Source organism: Symphalangus syndactylus, chromosome 8 (assembly GCF_028878055.3).
Source record: "Symphalangus syndactylus isolate Jambi chromosome 8, NHGRI_mSymSyn1-v2.1_pri, whole genome shotgun sequence".
Lineage (NCBI taxonomy): Eukaryota > Metazoa > Chordata > Mammalia > Primates > Hylobatidae > Symphalangus > Symphalangus syndactylus.
Window position 1 is genome coordinate 13544137 of NC_072430.2, and position 25879 is coordinate 13570015.

A 25879-nucleotide genomic window follows, 5' to 3' on the forward strand; every position below is an offset into this window, starting at 1 on the left:
GGCGGATGCCTGTAATCCCAGCTACTCGGGAGGCTGAGGCAGGAGAATCACTTGAACCCAGGAGGCGGAGGTTGCAGTGAGCCGAGATTGCACCATTGCACTCCAGCCTGGGTGACAGAGCAAGACTCTGTCTCCAAAAAAAACAAAAAGGTGATACAGCCGCCACCTGGCTCTCTTGGGAAGCTCACACTTGGATCTCAGCTGCCATGCTGTGAGGAAGCCCAAGCAGCCACTGGGGGCTGGGGTGGGGGACAGGACAACATCTCATAGAGAAGCCCATTCGTGACAGCCAGCATCACCAGCTGAGCCGTGAGTGAACATGTCCTTGGAGCACTCCAGACCCTAGCCACTGTGTCCGTCTTTAAGACACTGAGGAGCAGACAAGCCATCCTTGATGTGCCTTGTCCAAATCTTTGACCCACAGAATCTGAGCATAATGAAATGGTTATTTATTTATTTATTTTGAACAGGGTCTTGCTCTGTTGCCCAGGCTGGAATGCAGTGGCACAATCATAGCTCACTGCAGCCTCAATCTCCTGAGATTAAGCAATCCTCCTGCCTCTGCCGCCTGAGTAGCTGGGACTATAGGTGCATGCCACCATGCCTGGCTAATTTTTTTTTTTTTTTTGAGACAGTCTCACTGTGTCGCCCAGGCTGGAGTGCAGTGGCACGATCTTGGCTCACTGCAACCTCTGCCTCCCAGGTTCAAGTGATTCTCCTGCCTCAGCCTCCCAAGTAGCTGGGATTACAGGTGCTGTGCCACCATGCCCAGGTAATTTTTGTATTTTTAGCAGAGACAGGGTATCGCCATGTTGCCCAGGCTGATCTTGAGCTCCTAACCTCAAGTGATCTGCCCGCCTCGGCCTCCCAAAGTGCTAGGATTACAGGAGTGAGCCACTGTGCCCAGCCGCCTGGCTAATTTTTTTTTTTTTTTTTTTTTGAGACAGAGTCTCACTCTGTTGCCCAGCCTGGAGTGCAGTGGTGCAATCTCGGCTCACTGTAACCTCTGCCTCCCAGGTTCAAGCAATTCTCCTGCCTCAGCCTCCCAAGTATATGAGACTACAGGCACGCACCACCATGCCCAGCTAATTTTTGTATTTTTAGTAGAGACGGGGTTTCACCATGTTGGCCAGGATGGTCTTGATCTCTTGACCTCATGATCCGCCCACCTCGGCCTCCCAACATGCTGGGATTACAAATAAAATAGTGTTTTAAATGCCGTTACATCTTGGGGTGGTTCATCAAGCCGCAGTGGTGACCTGCACATCCCCTGGGGTCTTCTCAGTTCCCGGCATGATCCTGTTCCTTGGAGCACGCACGGCCCGCCGTGAGCCCTGCTACCTGGGCGTGGAGGGGTGTCGTTATCTCTAGAAGCACTAGCACTTCTGCCTCACGTCCCTGCTTAGGTGAGTGTTGCCTCCTCCCACACAGCCGAGGTGAGGCTCATCTCTGTGGCTCCTGTGATGATACACAGGGTGGCTGGCACTAAAGGAGAGGGACTAAAGGCACTAAAGGAAGGAGGGAGAGAAGGGAAGGAAAAAGGAAGGAACTGAATTCAGTCCTGAGTCATGGCCCATGAGGAGCCACACTGGGCTGGGAAACAGGAGCTGACGACTCCAGTCCAGTTCCCCACTCTGTGGTCTCCATCTGTTTCAGCCTCCCAAAGTGCTAGGATTGCAGGCGTGAGCCACTGGGCCTGGCCGCCTCGTGACTTTTAAGAGCTAGAAGGGGCCATTACGATTTGATTGAGCCATTTGGGAATAAGTTGCAAATATAATGACCCTTCACTCCTAAATGCTTCAGCCTACCTGTCCTAAAAACGACGGCGTATCATCAAACCCAGCAGACACAGCACTGAGACCACAGTACTGTCTACAGTCAGTCCTTGATTAAATATCACCAAGTGTCCCAGTAATGTCCTGGAGAACAATTTTCCTTCAGTCTGGATCCAATGGCATTTACTTGTCGTTTTTTTCACTTCTTTTATTGTAGAACAGCGCCCCCAGTGTGTCTACCAGGACATTGATGTTCCTGAGGAGTAGAGACATGATATATACAGATACAAAATCATATGTTTTATTAAATGTTTTCCTTTATTTTTTATTTACTTTTTTTTTTCTGAGACAGAGTCTCTGTCATCCAGGCTGGAGTGCAGTGGCGCAATCTCGGCTCTGCAACCTCCACCTCCCATGTTCAAGCAATTCTCTTGCCTCAGCCTCCCACGTAGCTGGGACTACAGGCGTGTGCCACCACGCCCAGCTAATGTTTGTCTTTTTAGTAGAGACAGGGTTTCACCATGTTGGCCAGGCTGGTCTCAAAAGCCTGCCTCAGCCTCCCAAAGTGCTGGGATTACAGACGTGAGCCACTGCACCCCGCCAAATTTTTTTTTAATGAGACGCAGTCTTGCTATGTTGCTAAGGAAGGTCCCCCACTCCTGGGTGCAAGCAATCCTCCCACCTCAGCCTCCCAAAGTGCTGGAATTACAGGCACACGCCACAGCACCCAGCTAACTTTTGTGTCTTTTGTAGAGACGAGGTTTCACCTTGTTGCCCAGGCTGGTCTTGAACTCCTGGGCTTAAGTGATCCTCCTACCTTGGCCTCCCAAAATGCTGGGATTATAGGCATGAATAAGCCACTGCACCCGGCCACATGTTTATCTTATTACACAAATAATATATCTCTATTGTGGAAAAGCCAGAAAACACAGATTTGTACAAAGAAACCATGTTTAGCTGATAGGATCTTAGTTGACAAGTGTCTTGCTTCTTTTCTTTTCCTTTTTTTTTTTTTCTTTTGAGATTGAGTTTCGCTCTTGTTGCCCAGGCTGGAGTGCAATGGCGCGATCTCAGCTTACTGCAACCTCCCCACCTCCAGGTTCAAGTGATTCTCCTGCCTCAGCCTCCCGAGTAGCTGAGATTACAGGCGTGCGCCACCACGCCCGGCTAATTTTGTGTTTTTAATAGAGACGGGTTTCTCCATGTTGGTCAGGCTGGTCTCAACTCCTGACCTCAGGTGATCTGCCCACCTTGGCCTCCCAAACTGCTGGGATTACAGGTGTGAGCCACCGCGCCCGGCCTTCCTTTTTTTTTTTTTTTTAACATTGTGGTAAAATACCCACGACATAGAATGTGCCATCTTTTTTTTTTTTTTTTTTTTTTTTTTTGAGACAGAGTCTTGCTCTGTCGCCCAGGCTGGAGTGCAGTGGCGCAATCTTGGCTCACTGCAAGCTCCGCCTCTCGGGTTCACGCCATTCTCCCGCCTCAGCCTCTCCGAGTAGCTGGGACTACAGGCGCCCGCCACCACGCCCAGCTAATTTTTTGTATTTTTAGTAGAGACGGGGTTTCAGCGTGTTAGCCAGGATGGTCTCGATCTCCTGACCTCGTGATCCACCCGCCTCGGCCTCCCAAAGTGCTGGGATTACAGGCGTGAGCCACCGCGCCCGGCCTAGAATGTGCCATCTTAACCACTTTAAAGTGTGCAGTTTAGGCCGAGTGCTGTGGCTCATGCTTATAATCCCAGCACTTTGAGAGGCAAGCAGATCACTTGAGGTCAGAAGTTCAAGACCAGCCTGGACAACATGGCAAAACCCTGCCTCTATTAAAAATTCAACAATTAGCCGGGCGTAGTGTTGGGACCTGTAATCCCAGCTACTTGGGAGGCTGAGGTGGGAGAATCACCTGAACCCGGAAGGTGGAGGTTTCAGTGAGCTGAGATTTCACCGCTGCACTCCAGCCTGGGTGACAGAGTGTGACTCTGTCTCAAAAAAATAAAAATAGAGCCAGGCACGGTGGCTCACGCCTGTAATCCCAGCACTTTGGGAGGCCGAGGCGGGCGGATCATGAGCTCAGGAGATCAAGACCATCCTGGCTAACACGGTGAAACCCCGTCTCTACTAAAAACACAAAAAAATTAGCCGGGCACAGTGGTGGGCGCCTGTAGTCCCAGCTACTCGGGAGGCTGAGGCAGGAGAATGGCGTGAACCCGAGAGGCAGAGCTTGCAGTGAGCCGAGATCGCGCCACTGCACTCCAGCCTGGGCAACAGAGCAAGGACTTTGTCTCAAAAAAAATAAATAAATAAAAATTTAAAAATAAATAATAAATAAATAAGTGTGCAGTTCAGTGGCACCAAGTACATTCATGTCGTTGGGCAGCCCTGCCACCATCCATCTCCAGAAATTTCTCATGTCCCCAAACAAGCCCTGTACCCATTACCCATTAAGCAGGCACTCCCCATCCCCCTCACTCAGTCCCTGGTGCCCACCATTCACTTTCTTTTTCCTTTCTTTCTTTTTCTTTTTTTGAGATAGGGTCTTATTCGATCGCCCAAGCTGGAGTGCAGTGGCACTATCTTGGCTCCCTGCAGCCTCTGCCTCCCCAGGTAGCCAGGACTACAGGCATGTACCACCACACCTAGCTAATTTTTTAGTTTTTATTTGTTTTAGAGACAACGTCTCACTTTGTTGCCCAGGCTAGTTTCAAACACCTGGGCTCAAGTGATCCTCCCACCTTAACTACAGCCAGCTGTTGTGCTACCCCATGGCCATTTCCCAACTCGGCAGAGTGGGGTCCTTCCCATCTCCCATTTTTACCCCCTTAGCTCAGACCACTCCATGTTTTAGTCTCTTTACTTGTAACACCCCACTCCTGGTACCAAATTCTGTGTTGAGGTTTGGAGACTTCTGGTTGCAGTCAACGACAACCCACCAAACTGGCATTCTGGCTGTTCTCCTTTTGCCACACTGCCCCTCCTCAATCCCGCTTTTTATGCCTTGGGAGGCCTTCCCTGCAGACTGCTCTCCTAGGCTCCTTCAATGCCTGGTTTCTGATTGGGTTTGCCCCAAGTGGGGGGTATTAATTTGTAGGGTTGCTGTAACAAAGTACCACAAAAGGAGTGGCATAAACAATAGAAATGTATTGTTCCACTGTTCTGGAGGCCAGAAGTTCTAGATCAAGGTGTTGGCAGGACCATACTCCCCGTGAAGGACCTAGGGAAGGATGGGATCCCCTGGTGTCCCAGCTCCTGTAGTTCCTTGGCTTGTGACAGCATAACTCAAAATTTTCACATGGCATTTTCCCTGTGTTCATGGCTCTGTCCACACTTCCCTCTTATTTTTCTTTCTTTCTTTCTTTTTTTTTTTTTTTTTGAGACAGAGTTTCACTCTTATTGTCCAGGCTGGAGTGCAATTGCCTGGTCTCAGCTCACTGCAACCTCCGCCTGCTGGGTTCAAGCAATTCTCCTGTCTCAACCTCCCAAGTAGCTGGGATTACAGGCACCCGCCACCATGCCCAGCTAATTTTTGTATTTTTAGTAGAGATGGGGTTTCACCAGTTTGGTCAGGCTGGTCTTGAACTCCTGACCTCAAGTGATCTGCCCGCCTCAGCCTCCCAAAGTGCTGGGATTACAGGCGTGAGACACTGTGCCCGGCCGAGTTTCACTCTTGTCACCCAGGCTGGAGTGCAATGGCACAATCTCCGCTTACTGCAACCTCTACCTCCCAGATTCAAGAGATTCTCCTGCCTCAGCCTCCCGAATAGCTGGAATTACAGGCGCCTGACACCATGCCCCACTAATTTTTGTATTTTTAATAGAGATGGGGTTTCACCATGTTTGCCAGGTTAGTCTTGAACTCCTGACCTCAAATGATTCACCCGCCTTGGCCTCCCAAAGTGCTGGGATTATAGATGTGAGCCACCATGCCCAGCTCACGTCGCCCCCCTACTCTTTTTTTTTTTTTTGAGACGGAGTCTCGCTCTGTTGCCCAGGCTGGAGTGCAGTGGCGCATCTCGGCTCACTGCAATCTCTGCTTCCCAGGTTGAAGCAATTCTCCTGTCTCAGCCTCCCGAGTAGCTGGGACTAGAGGCGCACGCCACCACACCCAGCTAACTTTTGTATTTTTATTAGAGATGGGGTTTCACCATATTGGTCACATTGGTCTTGAACTCCTGACCTCAGGTGATCCACCCACCTCGGCCTCCCAAACTGCTGGAATTACAGATGTGAGCCACCATGCCCGGCCCATATTTCCCCTTTTATAAGGACACCAGTCATGTTGGATTAGGGGCCTGCCCTACTCTAGTATGACCTCACTTTAATCACATCTGCAACGAACCTAGTTCCAAATAAGGTCCTAACTGGGGTTAGGACTTCAACATATGAATTTTGAGGGCACACATTCAACCCATAACAGGGAAGCCCAAGAGGAGGCCTGGGCGAGAGGAAAGAGCAGTCCATATATTCAGTCCCCTCCCCTCTCCTCATTTCCAGCCGAAGGGGCATCTGTCCTTCCTGACTGTTGCTCTTACCAGGCAGCCCCCATCAGGTGCCGTCCCTTCCCCTTGTCCCTTTGGCTTCTCTCTGTTCCTAGTCTCTGGGCACCCTGACATCCTTGGTTTGTTTCCAAATCCCTATTCACCCATCTTGCCCTTTCATTCAAGTCTCCTTCATTCCCTCTGGGAGGAATCCTCTTTCTTTTTTTTTTTTTGAGACAAAGTCTCACTCTGTTGCCCAGGCTGGAGTCTAGTGGCACGATCTCAGCTCACTGCAACCTCCGCCTCCCAGGTTCAAGTGATTCTCCTGCCTCAGCCTCCCAAGTAGCTAGGATTACAGACATACGCCTGGCTAATTTTTGTATTTTTAGTAGAGATGGGGTTTCACCTTGTTGGCCAGGCTGGTCTCAAACTCCTGACCTCAGGTGATCCACCCTCACCCCCCTCAGCCTCCCAAAGTGCTGGCATTACAGATGTGAGCCATTGCACCCGGCCCGGGAATCCTATTTCTTGCTGTAATCCTAGATGATTCAACTGGTTAAACTACAGAAGGGCTGTTGGCTCATGTAGGCACCCGGATGAGCAGGCTGTGGTTGCCCTTGAGCTCCCAGACCCTACACTGGGGGTCCCTGCAGCTTTCTTGGCTCTGCCTCCCAGTGTCTGCATGGCTGTGTGGCTGGAGGTCAGTCTGGCTCCTCTGTAGAAGAAGAAATGGCCAGAGCAGTTCCAGACGTTGTATCTGCGGTCCCCACTGTCCAGCAGGAGAAGCTTGTCCCCCAAGGCATCAATAATGCCCCAGGCTTCACTTGGAGTCCACCTTCCAAGGTTACCAGCCCACCTTGGACCCTTGTCTGTGGCCAGGAGAGTGCTGGGCACCGCCTGGCTTAGGCCCACAGGCCTCCCTAGGAACAGGCTGCAGCGGCCCAATCCTCTCTAGTGTTCTTGGAGTGCACAAGCCCTGTTCCTTGGGGTGGCACCTCTACCCCCAGAGGCAGGGGGTATGGGAGACAGTTCCATGCTCCCACCCTCCTCTCCTATTGTTAAACTTCTCCAGGATGAGTTCTCCTCCAGGGACCCCACCTTCCCCACCCCAACCCCGGCCCGCTTCCCTTTTCCCTCCCCCGGCAGCCCTGCCTCCTGTCTACCGAGGAAGTGCAGCTGTGGGCACTGTTCCCACTGTTTCTTTCTCTCTCAGCAGGTTTCTGGGTCCCCGAGGATGCGCAGTCATCTTTGGGAGAAGAGGGCCACTCACATCCTCCCAACTAAGCTCTGTGTTGACCAACTAGGACCACACGCCTCGGGCAATGTCCAAGCGAAAGGCGATCTGGGGGCAAGAGGCATGGGGTTCCGGCACCTCCAGCAGAGGTGGACTTCCAGCCACGGCCCCCACTGTGCAGAGGGAACGTCTCCAGACCCGTGGAAACAGGAGGAGGGCAGAGCCGGCCGTTGGGGGAGGGGGTCGCATTCAATTGTCCCAATAGAAAGTCCTGATCATGCCGTTCAGCTCAGCTCTGCAGGGCAGACCCACACCCTGAGTAAGGAAACGTGCGAATGGAGATATCCTGCAAAGGGCTTAGGTCATATTGAAAAGGAAAAGCACAGCCTTCAGAAAGAAGATGGGGGGCGCGGGGGCGAGCCGACCCTGGTGGTCCGGGGGCTCTATCGCTTTCAGCCCCTGTGGTTCCCGTCTTCACAGAACCTCGGCAGTCACGGCCACCCGGCACAGAGCACTGCTCACCATCTCTCCTGAGCAGCAGCCAGGGCAGGTGCAACCCATGTCACAGACAGAGAAGCCGAAAGGGGACTCTGATGCGGGGCCTTGGCTCAGGTCTCACACTGCCCCACCCCTGTCGCCACTGCAGTAAATGAGGAGACTAAGGCTTCTACCAGGTTCCAGCTCTGCAGTCTGGCCTCAAGGAGAGGCTGTCAGCGACGCCTCTAGCAGCTTCCATCTATCGATTCCTTCCAGAAGCTGCTGAACACACAGGCTCCCCGCCACCAGACATAAATCTCCGTCTCCTTTTCCGGGACTGCACATCCACCCAGTCTCACTTCCAAATGCTGATGAGTTCCTGGTGTTCTTGCGGACACCAGCTGTCAATTCTGGAAAGCACGTGTTTCCTGTGGCTGCTGCACCACAGCACCACATACTGGGGGCTCAGGACGGCAGGGATTTATTCTCTTTCTCAGTTCTGCGATGGAAGTCTGGAATCAAAGTGTCAGCAGGGCTGGCTCCCTCGCTCCGGTTTCTGTGGTTCCACCGGCCCTCAATGCTCCTGCGCTTGCAGCTGTGTCCCTCCAGCCTCTGCCTCCACCTCATCTGCTCTTCCCTGCTGTGCATCTCTGTGTCTTTCAGGGCCCACCCCTAATCCAGGAGGCTCTCATCCCGAGACTAGCCTGGGCAACATAGTGAGACTTTGTCTCTAAAACAAATGAAAATTTAAAAATTAGCAAGGTGTAGTGGTACACACCTGTAGTCCCAGCTACTTGGGGAGGCTGAGGCTGTGGTGGTGAGCCAAGATAGTGCCACTGCACTCCAGCTTGGGTGACGGAATGAGACCCTATCTAAAAGAAAAAAAAAGAAAGAAAAAGAAGGAAAGGAAAGAAAGAAAGAAAGAAAGAAAGAAAGAAAGAAAGAAAGAAAGAAGAAAGAAAAGGAGAAAGAAAAGGAGAAAGAAAGAAAAAGAGAGAGAAAAGTAAGTCAATGGTGGGTGGGGATAGGGAGTGCCTAATGGGCACAGCGCTTGTTTGGGGAGATGACAAAGTTATGGAGATGGATGGTTGCGAGGCTGCCATGAATGTACTTGGTGCCACTGAACTGCACACTTTGTTATTTTGAGACAGAGTTGCATTCTGTTGCCCAGGCTGGAGTGCAGTGGTGCGACCTCGGCTCACTGCAATCTCTGCCGCCTGTCACCCAGGTTGGAGCTCAGCAGCGTGATCAGGGATCACTGCAGCCTCGACCTCTTAGGCTTAAGTGATCCTCCTGCCTCAGCCTTCTGAGTAGCTGGGACCACAGGCACGTGCCACCCTGCCCAGCTAATTTTTTTTATTTTTTGTAGAGATTGGGTCTCTCTGTGTTGCCCAGGCTAGTTTGTTTGTTGTTGTTTTGTTTTGTTTTCAGACGGAGTCTCGCTCTGTCGCCCAGGCTGGAGTGCAGTGGCACAGTCTCGGCTCACTGCAAGCTCTGCCTCCCAGGTTCATGCCATTCTCCTGCCTCAGCCTCCCCAGCAGCTGGGACTACAGGCGCCCGCCACCATGCCCAGCTAATTTTTTTGTATTTTTAGTAGAGATAGGGTTTCACCGTGTTATCCAGGATGGTCTCCATCTCCAGACCTTGTGATCCGCCTGCTTCTGCCTCCCAAAGTGCTGGGATTAGAGGCATGAGCCACCGTGCCTGGCCAATTTTCTAATTTTTGTAGAGATGGGGTCTCCCTGTGTTGCCCAGGCTGGGTTTTTGTTTTGTTTTGTTTTTATTTTTGTTTTTGTTTTGAGATGGATCCTCACTCTGTCACCCAGGTGGGAGTGCAATGGCGCGATCTTGGCTCACTGCAACCTCTGTCTCCCCAGTTCAAGAGATTCTTCTGTCTCAGCCTCCCAAGTAGCTAGGACTACAGGCACGCGCCACCACACCCTGACAGGCATCCTGTCATGACCCTATCAGAGAGGTTGCTGGGCCAGACCAGGGCTGCTCTGGATACCCAGACCACCAGGGACAGGGGAGGAGGCACTGAAGATACACTGAGACTCTTTTCAGCATCAGATCCTCTGCCCAGAACTGTGTTCCCAGCACACTGACCAGCCTGTCACATGCCAGCCCATGGCTGCTGGTGTTCCTCAATCCGGGTGTGGCTGGTGGGGAGGGGTCAGGGGGAATAAAACAGAAAGACAGACAGACAGACAGATCTTTTCTAGGCCTCTCTGCCTACCACTCCAGCTTTTTTCATGTTAATCTTTCCACCCCGAACCAAACCCTGGATCTGCTTTGATGGCAAACTCCAGTCTTTGGGTCAAGTGTGTGCTTGGCTGGAGGTGTGATGTTGTCAGCGGGGGTGGGCCCAGAGGAGCTCATAACCCCTAAATACCTGGACAGAGGCCCCCTGGCCACCTCCTCCTATAGCCTTTCCTGCACGTTTCCACCAAAGGGCTGACTCAGGATAAAGTGAAGACAATTATTCTTCCCAATCAATAGCTGAGGAGCTCAAAATGCAACCTGAAGCACCCTGAACACTTCTGGGATATTGACCAACCCATTTTCAACAGCATAAAAGGAAAGAGATGACTTTCCTGGCAGACCAGTGAGGTGAGCAGAGTGTCTGAGCTGGGGCACTGCTGGGCAGAAGGAAAGCAGGTGGAGGGTGGGGGGCGGTGGCCCTCTTCTTTACGGCTCTATTCCCAGGGGTACAGCAGGGCCTGGCATGCAGGAGGTACTTGGGAGTATCCACAGAATAAGTCACCAAGGACCCTGCTGTCCTCCCAGGAACGTAATTGGACCCCTCATGTACCTTTTGTGGTGAAGGATCACTATTCCCAGTCTACAGCAGTGTCTGAGGCTCAGAGGGCTCAAGTGGCATAGCCGAGACTGGGACTTGGCTTATCTGTCTGCAACAGGTGTCTACCTGCTACACCACGGATGGACCTGGAGGACCTGTGCTGAAATAAGCCAGTGAAATAAGCCAGCCACAAAAAGACAAACACTAGGCTTGAGGTCCCCAAAGCAGGCAAATTCATAGACACAGGAAGTGGAATGGTGGTTGCCAGGGACTGGGAGTGGGAAATGGGGAGTTGTTTAAGGCGGACAGAGTTTCAGTCTGGGAGGATGAAAGATTTCTGGAGATGGACGGTGCTTGTACAACAGTGTGAATGTGCTCAATGACACTGGCCTGTGCACTTGAAAGTGGTTAGAATGGACCAGGAGCGGTAGCTCACGCCTGTAATCCCAGCACTTTGGAAGGCCGAGGTGGGCAGATCACGAGGTCAGGAGATCGAGACCATCCTGGCTAACATGGTGAAACCCCATCTCTACTAAAAATACAGAAAGTTAGCCAGGCGTGGTGGCAGGTGCCTGTAGTCCCAGCTACTCCAGAGGCTGAGGTGGGAGAATGGTGTGAACCCAGGAGGCGGAGCTTTCAGTGAGCCAAGATTGCGCCACTGCACTCCAGCTTGGGCGACAGAGCGAGACTCCGTCTCAAAAAAAAAAAAAAAAAAAAAAAGTGGTTAGAATGGAAAACTGTACACACAGACTGTCATTTTTATTTATTTATTTATTATTTTCTGAGACAGAGTCTCGCTCTGTCCCCCAGGCTGGATGCACTGGCTCGATCTCGGCTCACTGCCACCTCCACCTCCTGGGCTCAAGCAATTCTTCCACCTCAGCCTCTCATGTAGCTGGAACTACAGGAGTGTGCCACCATGCCCGGCTAATTTTTCTATTTTTAGTAGAGATGGGGTTTTGCCATGTTGGCCAGGCTGGTCTTGAACTCCTGGCCTCAAGTGATCCATCCCCACAGCCTCCCAAAGTGCTGGGATTACAGGTGTGAGCCACTGAACCCAGCCTATTTATTATTATTATTATTATTATTATTATTATTATTATTATTATTTTGAGGCGGAGTTTCACTCTTGTCACCCAGGCTGGAGTGCAGTGGGGTGATCTCAGCTCACTGCAACCTGTGCCTCCCGGGTTCAAGCGATTCTCTTGTTTCAGCCTCCCAAGTAGATGGGATTACAGGCATGTGCCACCATGCCTGGCTAATTATGTATTTTTAGTAGAGATGGGGTTTCTCCGTGTTGGTCAGGCTGGTCTCGAACCCCTGACCTCAGGTGATCTGCCCGCCTTGGCCTCCCAAAGTGCCGGGATTACAGGGGTGAGCCACTGCACCTGGCCAGAATATTTTCATTGCCCTAAAAAGCCTCTGTGCTCTGCCTATTCATCCCGCTCCCTCCTAACCCCTGGCAACCACTCATTTTTTTACTGTCTTCATAGTTTTGCCTTTTCCACAATGTTATACAGTTGGAATTGTACAGTATGGAGCCTTTTCAGATTGGCTTCTTTCACTTAGTAATATGCATTTAAGATTCCCCTGGCCGGGTGTGGTGGCTCACGCCTGTAATCCCAGCACTTTGGGAGGCCGAGGTGGGTGGATCATGAGGTCAGGAGTTTTAGACCAGCCTGGCCAGCATGGTGAAACCACATCTCTACTAAAAATACAAAAAATTAGCAGGGCGTGGTGGCATGCACCTGTAGTCTCAGCTACTCAGGAGGCTGAGGCAGGAGAACTGCTTGAACCCGGGAGCTGGAGGTTGCAGTGAGCTGAGATTGCACCACTGCACTCCAACCTGCACGACACAGTGAGACTGTCTCAAAAAAAAAAAAAAAAAAAAAAAAAAAAAAATTACTCCATGTCTTGTTTCCTTTTAGTATTGAATAATATTCCATTATCTGGATGTACCACCAACTGAAGGGTGTCTTGATAGCTTCTAAATTTTGGCAATTATGAATTAGTCTGCAATAAACATCTGGGTACAGGATTTTGTGTGGATATAAGTTTTCTTATTTTTTTTTTTTTTTGAGACGGAGTCTTGCTGTCCCCCAGGCTAGTGTGCAGTGGTGTGATCTCGGCTCACTGCAAGCTCCGCCTCCCAGGTTCACGCCATTCTCCTGCCTCAGCCTCCCGAGTAGCTGGGACTACAGGCGCCCGCCAACACGTCTGGCTATTTTTTTGTATTTTTAGTAGAGATGGGGTTTCACCGTGTTAGCCAGGATGGTCTTGATCTCCTGACCTTGTGATCCGCCCGCCTTGGCCTCCCAAAGTGCTAGGATTACAGGCGTGAGCCACCGCGCCCGGCCGAAAGTTAAGATGTGTTTTTGTCTCTCATCCAAGTACTAACCAGGCCCGACCCTGCTTAGCTTCCGAGATCAGACAAGATCAGGCGCGTTCAGGGTGGTATGGCCGTAGATTGATATAAGTTTTCAATTCATTTGCATAAATACCTAGGAGCATGATTGCTAGAATGCATGGTAAGAGTATGTTTAATTTTGTAAGAAACTGCCAAACTCTTCTGCAGTGGCTGTGCCATTTTGCATTCCCACCAGCAATGAATGAGCGTTCCTGTTGCTCCATCCTCACCTGCATTTGGTGGTGATCACCAGGAAGGCCGTCCAGAAACAAAACTCCTTATCTGAGGAATTCAAAAGTAATTAGGCTTCCCTGGCCGGGTGCGGTGGCTCAAGCCTGTAATCCCAGCACTTTGGGAGGCCGAGGCGGGCGGATCACAAGGTCAGGAGATCGAGACCATCCTGGCTAACACGGTGAAACCCCGTCTCTACTAAAAAAATACAAAAAATTAGCCGGGCATGGTGGCAGGTGCCTGTAGTCCCAGCTACTCGGGAGGCTGAGGCAGGAGAATGGTGTGAACCCGGGAGGCGGAGCTTGCAGTGAGCCGAGATTGCGCCACTGCACTCCAGCCTGGGGGAGAGAGAAAGACTCCGTCTCAAAAAAAAAAAAAAAAAAGTAATTAGGCTTCCCTATTATCTAAAGCAGGGATCTGGTCCTAGGTTTCTTTCCCCAGAATTTCTTTTTTAATTTTTTTTTTATTTTTTTGAGACAGGCTGGAGTGCAATGGCACAATCTTGACTCACTGCAACCTCCATCTCCTGGGTCCAAGTGATTGTCCTGCCTCAGCCTCCTGAGTAGCTGGGATTACAGGCACTCACCACCATGCCCAGCTAATTTTTGTATTTTTAGTAGAGATAGGGTTTCATCATGTTGGCCAGGCTGGTCTCAAATTCCTGACCTCAGGTGATCCATCTGCCTCGGCCTCCCAAAGTGCTGGGATTATAGGCATGAGCCACTGTGCCTGGCCCTTTCCCCAAAATTTCTAAGTAACTAGAATTTCTATAGCTCTGCAGAATGCATGCATGTCAAAACTCACTGTGCAACCATTGCTGACATTAAGGCACCAAATGTCTACAAATGTAATTATTTATCATGACCTACATTGCTAATATGGTTCAAATTACCCTTAAGCCCCCACCTTAAGATTCATAAATGCCCCTAAGGAAAAATCTACCGAGGCTCACTCGGTCCTCTGTTACTGAAGAACCTTGATGCCCTCTTCCTCAGTGTTCTTTCTTTCCAATAAAACGTTCCTTTTTCTTTTTTTTTTTTTTTTTGAGACAGAGTCTTGCTGTCACCCAGGCTGGAGTGCACTGGTGTGATCTCCATTCACTGCAACCTCCACCTCCTGGGTTCAAGCGATTCTCCTGCCTCAGCCCCCTGAGTAGCTGGGATTACAGATGCCCATCACCACACCTAGCTAATTTTTGTATTTTTAATAGAGACAGAGTTTCGCCACGTTGGCCAGGCTGGTCTGGAACTCCTGACCTCAAGTGATCTGTGTGCCTTGGCCTCCCATAATGTTGGAATGACATACGGGCCTGAGCCACCACATCAGGCCAAATGTTCCTTTTCCAAACCTGTACTGTAGCCAGTAAATTTTTCTTACCAACCCTCGAGTGGACCACTTTCTGATGCTGGAGCTTTGACACCTCACCCAGCAGTCAATGTTTTGTATGTCAGCAGCCATTCTAACAGGTGTGTAGTGGCATCAGTTTTTTTTGTTTTTTTGTTTTTTTGTTTTTGAGACAGGATATCGCTCTGTCGCCCAGACGGGAGTGCAATGGTGAGATCTCGGCTCGCTGCAACCTCCGCCTCCTGGGTTCAAGTGATTCTCATGCCTCAGCCTCCCCAGGAGCTGGGACCACAGGTGTCCACTACCACGTCTGGCTAATTTTTTGTTTGTTTGTTTTTGTTTTGAGATGGAGTCTTGCTCAGCTGCCCAGGCTAGAGTGGAGTGGCGTGATCTCAGCTCACGGAAACCACCGTCTCGGGGTTCAAGAGATTCTCCCGTCCCAGCCTCCCAAGTAGCTGGGATTATGGTCACGAGCCACAACACCCAGTTAATTTTTTTGTTTTTTGAAATGGAGTTTCGCTCTTGTCGCCCAGGCTGGAGTGCAATGGCACGATCTCGGCTTACCGCAACCTCCACCTCCCGGGTTTAAGTGATTCTCCTGCCTCAGCCCCCCGAATAGCTGGGATTACAGGCACCTGCCATCATGCCTGGCTAATTTTTTGTATTATTAGTAGAGACAGGGTTTCACCATGTTGGCCAGGATGGTCTCGAACTCTTGACCTCAGGTGATCCACCTGCCTTGGCCTCCCAAAGTGCTGGGATTACAGGCGTGAGCCACCGCCCCCAGCCATTTTTGTGTAGTTTTAGTAGAGAAGGGGTTTCACCATGTTGGCCAGGATTGTCTGGAACTCCTGACCTCAAGTGATCTGCTTGCCTCGGCCTCCCAAAGTGCTGGGATTACAGGCATGAACCACTGCCCCTGCCTGAGTTCTTTACAATAACACATTCATTTCTAGTGACAAGGTTCATTCGCTAAGAATCCCCAAGGGACAGGCCTCTTGCACTGTGCCAGCATCCCAAGCCCCCCAGGTGCTTACTGGGATGACCTCTCCTCACTGTGTAATGATTATCTCATTACAGACTCCTGGCACCTACACTCCCTTCCCAGAGGGTTTCTCAGGCTGTTCGAAATCAACTGGGGATGCCTCTGATGGTCAGGCCCAGAGATGGGCTCATGGCCTCTGCCAGCCTGGCTTGGTTTCAGGTGGACCCCGGGACTCAGAGCCAACTGGATGTTGATTGAAAGGTACTCGGATCACACCACCACCTTTACTACCCCCTCCCCGAGAACTGAGACCTCAGAGGCCACTCTAGGCATGTGCTATTTGAGGTAATCTGGATCAGTCAGGCTTCTGGGGTGCAGGTAAAGAAACGAATCAAATTTCAAGCAAATACCTCAAAGTTGGAGGGTGATCTGAGGCCCCAGGCATGGCTGGATCCAGGCACTCCACCCTTCCTGTCTGGAATCTTCCTCTTTCCATTTCTCAGCTCTGCTCTGCAGAGTTGACTTCATCCTTGGGCAGGATCACTACCAGACTCACACCCTTGACTTCAGAACCCCCTGGGAAGAAAGCGCCGGGTCTTTTTTCCTCATTGCTCTGGGAAGGCCTGGGCTAGCTTTGGCCAGCTATGCTGGCTAGTGTGCCCAGCTCTGTAGAGGAGGTGGCTTTGGCCTTTCTAGAGCCACATGGGCACAGAACGGGGAGGCCTGGGCCCCAGAAATGCCAGATAAGCAAAAGTCTATCCTCACTACACTTCTCTTCCCATGAGCCTCTGCATTCATTCATTGAGCAAGTGCTCCGAGTGGGAGGCTCCTGGATACCAGAGATGAGTATGACTCACCCCCCACTAGGCAGATGCTGGTGTGTGTGGAGAGGCTGACACATCACCAATGACAGGACGGCCGAGTGGGTTCTGTAAATCTAGAATTTTTCTTTTCTTTCTTTTTTTTTTTTTTGAGATGGAGTTTTGCTCTTGTTGTCCAGGCAAGAGTGCAATGGCGCGATCTTGGCTCACCACAACCTCTGCCTCTCGGGTTCAAACAATTCTCCTACCTCAGCCTCTGAGCAGCTGGGATTACAAGCATGCAGCGCCACGCCTGGCTAATTTTTTGTATTTTTAGTAGAGGTGGGGTTTCTCCATGTTGGTCAGGCTAGTCTCGAACTCCCGCCCTCAGGTGATCTGACCACCTTGGCCTCCCAAAGTGCTGGGATAACGGGCGTGAGCCACTGCATCCAGACTCTTTTTTCTTTTTTGAGATGGAGTCTCGCTCGTCGCCTGGCTGGAGTGCAGTGGCTTGATCAAGGCTCACTGCAAACTCCACCTCCCGGATTCAAGCGATTCTTCTGCCTCAGCCTCCCGAGTAGCTGTGACTATAGATGTGCACCACCACACCCAGCTAATTTTTGTATTTTTAGTAGAGACAGCGTTTCACCATGTTGGCCAGGATGGTCTCAATCTCTTGACCTCGTGATCTGCCTGCATTGGCCTCCCAAAGTATTAGGATTACAGGCATAAGCCACTGCGCCAGGCTTTTTTTTTTTTTTCTTTTTTTTTGAGACAGAGTCTCTGTTTCCCAGGCTGGAGTGCAGTTGCGCAATCTCAGCTCACTACCACCTCCAGCTCCCAGGTTCAAGTGATTCTCCTGCCTCAGCCACCCAAGTAGCTGGGATTACAGGTACCCACCACCACGCCTGGCTAATTTTTGTATTTTTAGTAGAGATGGGGTTTCACCATGTTGGCCAGGCTGGTCTCCAACTCCTGACCTCAGGTGATCAACCTGCCTCAGTCTCCCAAAGTGCTGGAATTACAGGCATGAGCCACCTCGCCTGGCCAGAGTTCTGTAAATCACTGAGGCTTGTCCAGAGCACTGAGGGGCACAGAGCAGGAGCACCTGTCCACCCAGGGGAGACTCTGTGGTTTCATAGGGGAGCCGTGTCTTTGTGGAGTGGGGAGTGGTTGTGAGGGCATTCTAGGCTACACCTGAGGCTTCAGATAGATGAGGCCAGGTAGGGAGTATGACAGGTGACTTGAAGGGCTCCTGTAATTGTATGTACAACCCTACTTGAAATTTCATGTCTTGGCCGGGAGCAGTGGCTCATGCCTGTAATTCCAGCATTTTGAGAGGATGAGGCGAGATCACTTAAGCCCAGGAATTCGAGACCAGCCTGGGCAACATAGTGAAACCGTCTCTACAAAAAGTATAACAATTAGCTTGGTGTGGTGGCCAGCGCCTGTACTCCCAGTTACTCAGGAGGCTGAGGCAGGAGGATCGCTTGAACCTGGGAAGCAGAGGTTGCAGTGAGCGGAGAGTGTGCCACTGTACTCCAGCTTGGGGGACAGAGTGAGACCCTGTCTCAAAAAAAAAAGAAATTTCACGTCTTAAAACTTGGCTATTAATTTCACAGTGCTTTCATTGTGACATAGCAAGAAATCATTTTTATTAATGAGCACTCAGATGTAATTGCTGGACCTTGTGAGTAGAGAGGCTTCTGCAACTGAAAGTTAAGAATAGGCTGGGCACGGTGGCTCACGCCTGTAATCCCAGCACTTTGGGAAGCCGAGGCAGGCGGATCATGAGGTCAGGAGTTTGAGACCAGCCTGGCCCATATGGTGAAACACTGTCTCTCCTAAAAATACAAAAATTAGCTTGTGGTGGTAGCGCACACCTGTAGTCCCAGCTACTCGGGAGGCTGAGGTAGAAGAATCGCTTGAACCCAGTGGGTGGAGGCTGCAGTGAGCCAAGATCACGCCACTGCACTCCAGCCTGGTGACAGAGTGAGACTCCGTCTCAAAAAAAAAAAAAGAATATAATTAAAATCTATGATTAACTGGGAATGTAAACATGAGTCAGATCAGCTGATTCTGTAAAACATTCTGGTGGGGTCTACATTATGTGACTGGCTTTTTTCTCTTACTTTAAATCCTGCTAGTCTGTGCAGGGGGCGCAACAATGAACTACCATCGGGGCCCTTGTGCCCAGCAGAGCAGGTGCTCAATATTTCTTGGCTGAATAAACGTTAACAGATTTTAACCATTCCCCACATCTCCTCCCTTCAAATGCTTGCAGCCTATAGTTGAAGGAGCAGCCAGAACAGCTGGTCAGCAGGTGGGACCGGCTGGAAGGGTGCGGCCCACATCCACCAGGAGGCAGGGGTGGCTCAGCCTCGCTCTCAGCCATCCACAACAAAAGCTGACCCACTGCAGAGCATGCACCACAAGAGGAAAATACTCTGGAAAGGAATGAAGGCGCTGTAGCACACCGTTCAGAAGGGATCTATGTTAAAAGGCAAAAAAAAAAAAAAAAAATGCAAGCATGGGGGAGCCTGAGAGGGAATCTAATAAGACTCTGGGAAGGCGAACCCAGTGGGCCACGGGGACGAAAATGCCAGCAGCACCCAGACCCCAAACTCTACTGGCTGCCTCCCAATTAGGGGGCTTTCAGAACAGGAACCTCCAGCCTCACCTTCAGGAAAATTAATTACGGATTTAGAAAGGAAGCCAGCCTATTCCTTTGTCATCTCCTCCTTCCTATGCTGCTCCAATTTCCTAACCAGACACACTGTTACAATTTTAACTTTAAAAATATCAGCAGAATAGAGCTATTTTTGTTTCTGTTTTTTGTTTGTTTGATTGTGTTTTGAGACGGAGTTTGGAGTCTCGCTCTGACGCCCAGGCAGGAGTGCAGTGGTGCGATCTCAGCTCACTGCAACCTCTGCTTCCTGGGGTCAAGCAATTCTCCTACCTCAGTCTCCTGAGTAGATGGGGTTACAGGCGCGCGCCACCATGGCCCAGCTAATTTTTGTATTTTTAGTAGAGACGGGGTTTCGCCATGCTGGCCAGGCTGGTCTCGAACTCCTGACCTTGTGCGGAGGTCATGCCAAAGTGCTGGAATTACAGGCGTGAGCCACTGCACCCGGCCTTGTTGCTGGTTTTAAAAAAAAAAAAAAAAAAACAGAAAAAACAATGCTGGTAGCAAAAATAACAATAAAAAAAATCAGCAAACGGAGAAAACAATGCTGGTAGCAAAAATAAAAATAAAAAAAATCAGCAAACAGAAAACTGTCATACAATCTGCCAGGAGTTGTGTGGTTCCCCCATTAATCAGAAGTCTAAAATACTCCTTGCAAATGTACAGAACAAAGGGCCTTCTGTGGCTCACTCCTCTGCTGGGGGTGGAAGGCTCAGCATGTGCCTGAGGCACAAAGGCTTGGAAACAGCCACGAGGCACAAAGGCTTGGAAACAGCCACGTCCCCGTGCTGGAAGCAGACTAAAGGGCTTGTCAGAAAACAGCTCTCAAGCTTTGTCCTCTTAGGCGCAAAAGATCGAAGCAGGGTAGCACTGCTGCCCCAAGGCAAGGCTTCTCCGTAGCCCTGATGCAATTCCGCTTCCTTTAAAGAGCAGCATGTGTGTGGGCAGGCCTGGGTCCTCCACCTGCAGCTCCCAAAGATGCTCCCACACTGCGGCCTTCCCCTGGGGAGGTTTTTTTTTTTGAAGATGCTCCTATTACTCATTATAACTCCAGCATTTGTGCGAGCAAATGCCGTACCTGATGCCAACTGGAGCCCTGCTGGGGGCTCTGCCAGAGCTACGGGATGGCATCAAGGGAGCTGAGGCTTGCAGGCAGGTGCAGCTTCCTGTACATTATTAGGATTAAATAAAAACAAGGAAGGCGGGGCTCGGTGGCTCACACCTGTAATCTCAGCACTTTGGGAGGCTGAAGCGGGCAGATCACCTGAGGTCAGGAGTTCAAGACCAGCCTGGCCAACATGGTGAAACCCCATCTCTACTAAAAATACAAAAATTAGCCGGGCGTGGTAGTGCGCGCCTGTAATCCCAGCTACTCTGGAGGTTGAGGCAGGAGCATTGCTTGAACCCGGGAGGTGAAGCCTGCAGTGAGCAGAGATCATGCCACTGCACTCCTGCCTGAGTGACAGACCGAGAGTCCGTGTCAAAACAAAACAAAAAGAAGAAAAGGCATTAGATATCCTGTTTTCACTGACCTGAGATAGCCCTCGTGAGTCCTGCTGAACTTCTGATAGCTACATCCGGCTTCTTTTTTTGGGTGAATATGAGCAGGTAAAAAATCAGTTTCTACAAACACCACCCAACACACAAAGTGGGGGAAAGAGACTCAATTTTATGTTGCTTTTAAACTCCAAATTAAAATATTTAAAATATTTCACATTTTAACAAACATGCATTTTGTGGGAAAAGTGGCATAAAACACATCACTGGGCTGGTCGCGGTGGCTCACACCTGTAATCACAACACTTTAGGGAGGCTGAGGCGGGCAGGTCGTGAGGTCAAGCAATCAAGACCAGCCTGGCCAACATGGTGAAACCCCATCTCTACTAAAAATACAAAAATTAGCTGGGTGTGTTGGCACGTACCTGTAGTCCCAGCTCTTGGGAGGCTGAGACTGAAGAATCGCTTGCACCTGGGAGGCAGAGGTTACAGTGAGCTGAAATCGCGCCACTGCACTCCAGCCTGGGTGAACGAGCAAGACATCGTCTCAAAAAAAAAAACAAACAAACAAATAAAAAAAACCCCAAAAACCCACATCACTGAGGTAAGCTTTATTTTATAAATATTTAAAGGCCCACAGAAATACTTTATTTGAATATGGCTGTTACAATTATATTAACCTAATTTAAAAAATGAGCATACAAATTTTTGGGTTAATCTTTTTTTCTTTTTTTTTTGAGAGTTTTGCTTGTCACCCAGGCTGGAGTGCAGTGGCGCAATCTCGGCTCACTGCAACCTCTGCCTACCGAGTTCAAGCAATTCTCCTGCCTCAGCCTCCTGAGCAGCTGGGATGACAGGCGCCTGCCACAACACCCGGATAATTTTTGTATTTTTAGTAGAGACAGGGTTTCACTATGTTGGCCAGGCTGGTCTCGAACTCCTGACCTCAGGTGATCCGCCCTCCTAAGCCTCCCAAAGTGCTGGGATTATAGGCGTGAGCCACCACACCCGGCTGGATAATCTTTTTTTTTTTTTTTTTTGAGACGGAGTCTCGCTCTGTCACCCAGGCTGGAGTGCAGTGATGCAACCTCGGCTCACTGCAACCTCTGCCTCCCAGGTTCAAGTGATTCTCCTGCCTCAGCCTCCCGAGTAGCTGCGACTACAGGGGCACACCACATGCCCAGCTAATTTTTGTATTTTTAGTAGAGATGGGGTTTCACCATGTTGGCCAGGATGGTCTCGATCTCTCCACCTCGTGATGCGCCAGCCTCGGCCTCCCAAAGTGCTGAGATTATAGGCGAGAGCCATGGTGCCAGGCCAATCTTTTTTTTTTTCTTGAGATGGAGTCTTTTTTTTTTTTTTTTTTTGAGACGGAGTTTCACTCTGTCACCCAGGCTGGAGTGCAGTGGCGCCATCTCCGCTCACTGCAAGCTCCGCCTCCCGGGTTCACGCCATTCTCCTGCCTCAGGCTCCGGAGTAGCTGGGACTACAGGCGCCCGCCACCACGCCCGGAGAATTTTTTGTATTTTTAGTGTTGACGGGGTTTCACCGTGTTAGCCAGGATGGTCTCGATCTCCTGACCTCGTGATCCACCTGCCTCGGCCTTCCAAAGTGCTGGGATTACAGGCGTGAGCCACTGCACCTGGCCTTCTATTATTTTTTTAATTTTTATTTGAGACAGGGTCTGGCTCTGTTGCCTAGTGGTGGGATCTTGGCTTACTGCAGCCTGGACCTCACTGGCTCAATCAATCCTCGAAGCTCAGCCTCTAAAGTAGCCGGGACTACAGGCGTGTGCTACCATGCCCAGCTAATTTTTGCATGTTTTGTAGAGGCAGGGTTTCGTCATGTTGCCCAAACTAGTTTGAACTCCTGAGCTCAAGTGATTTGCTTGCCTTGGCCTCCCAAATTGTTGGGATTACAGGTATGAGCCACCACGCCTGGCCATTTAACCTTTGTGTTTAAGAAAAGAGGAAAATAGTGCTGCTGTTTCTTGTTAATTTGCTTATAGCATTGAAGAATCTACTAACATAGTTAACACCAAGAATCAAGTTAAACTTTTTGGCATGTAATAAAATTGCATTTGCTTTCATGTCCTCACACCGCACCCGCATTCAGGACGCAGCCCGTGAGGACCCACCAGCTGAGGACTCACAGTGAGGGTGGTGCTGACCCCACGGCCAGCACACCGATCGCTTGGCAGTCAGCTTCCACATCATTCCCGTCAGCAGGCTTTTTTTTTTTCCAGTAAAACTTTATTAATATTTTTATTTATTTATTATTATTATTTTTGGATACAGAGTCTCACTTGGTCTTCCAGGCTGAAGTGCAGTGGTGCGATCTTGGATCACTGCAACCTCCACCTCCTGGATTCAAGCGTCTCATGCCTCAGCCTCCACAGCAGCTGAGACTACAGGTGCGTGCCACCATGCCCAGCTAATTCTTTGTAGAGACAGGTTTTGCCATGTTGTCCAGGCTGATCTTGAACTCCTGATCTCAAGCGATCCACCTGCCTCAGCCTCCCAAAGTGCTGGGATTACAGGCGTGCGCCACCGTGCCTGGCCTATTTTTTTTTTTTTTTTTTTTTTTTTTGAGACGGAGTCTCGCTCTGTCGCCCAGGCTGGAGTGCAGTGGCGCGATCTCAGCTCACTGCAAGCTCCGCCTCCCGGGTTCACGCCATTCTCCTGCCTCAGCCTCTCCGAGTAGCTGGGACTACAGGCGCCCGCCACCACACCCGGCTAATTTTTTGTATTTTTAGTAGAGACGGGGTTTCACTGTGGTCTCGATCTCCTGACCTCGTGATCCGCCCGCCTTGGCCTCCCAAAGTGCTGAGATTACAAGCGTGAGCCACCGCGCCCGGCCAATATTTTTAAATAGTTCTGTTTTGAATTGGTATAATTCGAAACACAGGAAACGGGCACCCAGTTCTTGGGCTTTATTTGACACCATGTCCATGACAACAAGCTGGCCTAGAGCCCACATCGGCAGGCAGGCAGCCCACAGTGCCCCAGGACCTACCCTGCCCCCACACATGCCACGGGGCCCCTTAGGAAGATGTGGGGCTTCTTGTGATCAGTTCCGGTTTTTCTCAGAGTCCCTGTGAAAGGAGCTCCTCTGACCATCTGCTTCCTGTGGAAACCTGGACTCTGGCTGGGTCAGAGTGGACTCCTAGTTGCTCCTCTTCTTTTGTTTCTGTTTAAGCTTGTTCCAAATCCTTTCCAGGGCCACTTTTCCCATGAAGAAGGTGATGGCAAAATTGCGCTTGTACCAATCTCTGTAGAGAAACAGAGGATGCACAGGTGACACGGTGGCAGGGACTGAGGCTTGGTGCCCTGGCCCAGAAGTGGCTCTCAGCCGAGGATGAGTTCAACTGACCAGGCCTCAACTGCTTTGCCCTTCCCCGCCCTTGTTAAAGCTAAACTATTCATAGAGGCCGGCCTCTCTTCAGGCTGAGAGGGAGGCCCACTGGCGACGCCTGGAGTTCTCCCCAATCTTGTTTCTGGAGGCCGCCACCATCCTCCTTTGGTGTTTTTTTTTTTTGAGACGGAGTCTCGGTCTGTCGCCCAGGCTGGCGTGCAGTGGCGTGATCTCGGCTGACTGCAAGCTCTGCCTCCTGGGTTCGAGCCATTCTCCTGCCTCAGCCTCCTGAGTAGCTGGGACTACAGGCGCCTGCCACCACGCCCAGCTAACTTTTTGTATTTTTTTTTTTAGTAGAGACAGGGTTTCACTGTGTTAGCCAGGATGGTCTCGATCTCCTGACCTCGTGACCCACCTGCCTCGACCTCCCAAAGTTCTGGGATTACAGGTGTGAGCCACCATGCCCAGCCCCTCCTTTGGTGTTTTTTTGTTGTCGTTTTTTCATCTTGCTTAGTTGTCCAGGCTGGAGTATACTGGCACAATCTTGGCTCATTGCAACCTCTGCCTCCTGGGTTCAAGTAATTCTCCTGCCTCAGCCTCTTCAGTACTCCTTCGATTTTTGCTAAAAGATCCAAGAGAGCCCTTGGAAACCCCAGGCCTCCCGAGCTGGCAGCATTTTAGGGACGTGATGGGCCACGACCACTCTGGAGGCTTTGCATGGCAGGACAGAAAGTTCCTCTCCACCTGCAAACCACCTTTACATCTCCACCTACTTAAGCAATACTGTCATGAGGAGCAGTGCCCAAAGTAAATAAGCACTTCCAGGAGAAGAAAACCGGTAGCCCATGGGGATTACAGTTCTTCAAGGAAAAGCCATATTCCATTTCACTAATACAGACAACCTGATTCTATGACATGTAAAAGCAAGCTACGCTTCCGCTATTGCCACGGGGAAGGCAGGGGCAGGAGGTGGTGGTGGGGGCCAAGCTCCTCTAAGACCTGATCTTGGGTAAGGCTGGTCCTCTTCACCTGAGTGCCACAGAGAAAACATGAAGCCCATCAGAGATTGTGCCCAGTGCAAACAAACTACGTGTCCAAAGACCAGGGAAAGATTATACTCGCTTGTTTGAATGACTTAACTAATTCAGAGTAATACATGACAACCTTAGAAACGGAATCCAGATATTTCAGGACTAATCTTTAGGTCAGACTGTCCCTCACTGAGTCCATCCAGCCTTTGACTGTATCTACATTCTCTTTTTTTTATTAGACAGGGTCTCACTCTGTAGCCCAGGCTGGAGTGCAGTAGAGGGATCTGGGCTCACTGCAACCTCCACCTCCTGGGCTCAAGGGATCCTCCTGCCTCAGCCTCCTATAGCTGGGATTACAGGCGCACACTACCATACCCAGCTAATTTTTGTATTTTTTGTAGAGACAGGGTTTTGTCATGTTGTCCAGGCTGGTCTCAAACTCCTGGGCTCAAGCAATCCATCTGTCTCGGCCTCCCAAAGTGCTTGGATTACAGGTGTGAGCTACCATGCCTGGCCCATGTCGACATTCTTGAAGTCTGGCTTCACCTGCCCATCAGGCTTTGTAACTCTGTAACTGTTTTATATATATATATATATTTTGAATTTTTAATTACTTGCTTATTTATTTATTGAGACAAGGTCTTACTCTGTCATCCAGGCTGGAATGCAGTGGCCGGATCTCGGCTCACTGTAGCCTTAACCTCCCAGGCTCAAGTGGTCCTCCTAGCAAGCCTTTCACTGTGTTGCCCAGACTGGTCTTGAACTCCTGGACTCAAGTGATCTA

General features: G+C 50.4%; 1 protein-coding gene and 1 long non-coding RNA gene across 5 annotated transcripts in view; both read right to left on the reverse strand.

Moving 5' to 3' along the window:
* Positions 1-436: 436 nt before the first annotated feature.
* LOC134737278 (uncharacterized) lies at positions 437-3337 on the reverse strand. The gene is made up of 2 exons (XR_010122001.1): positions 1809-3337; positions 437-1485 (listed from the first exon to the last, which is right to left on the reverse strand). It is a non-coding gene; the product is annotated as an uncharacterized lncRNA (long non-coding RNA).
* A 20290-nt stretch (positions 3338-23627) lies between these two features.
* COA8 (cytochrome c oxidase assembly factor 8) overlaps positions 23628-25879 on the reverse strand; it is a 28767-nt gene continuing 26515 nt past the window's right edge. For 2 of the 4 annotated variants that reach the window (XM_055288069.2, XM_055288071.2), the window contains one exon: positions 23628-23981. In XM_055288069.2, coding sequence (XP_055144044.1) covers positions 23876-23981 — 106 coding nt within the window. In that variant the 3' untranslated portion in view covers positions 23628-23875. The remainder of the gene's footprint in view (positions 23982-25879) is intronic. The other 2 variants (XR_008659316.1, XM_055288073.1) reach the window with 1 other exon arrangement.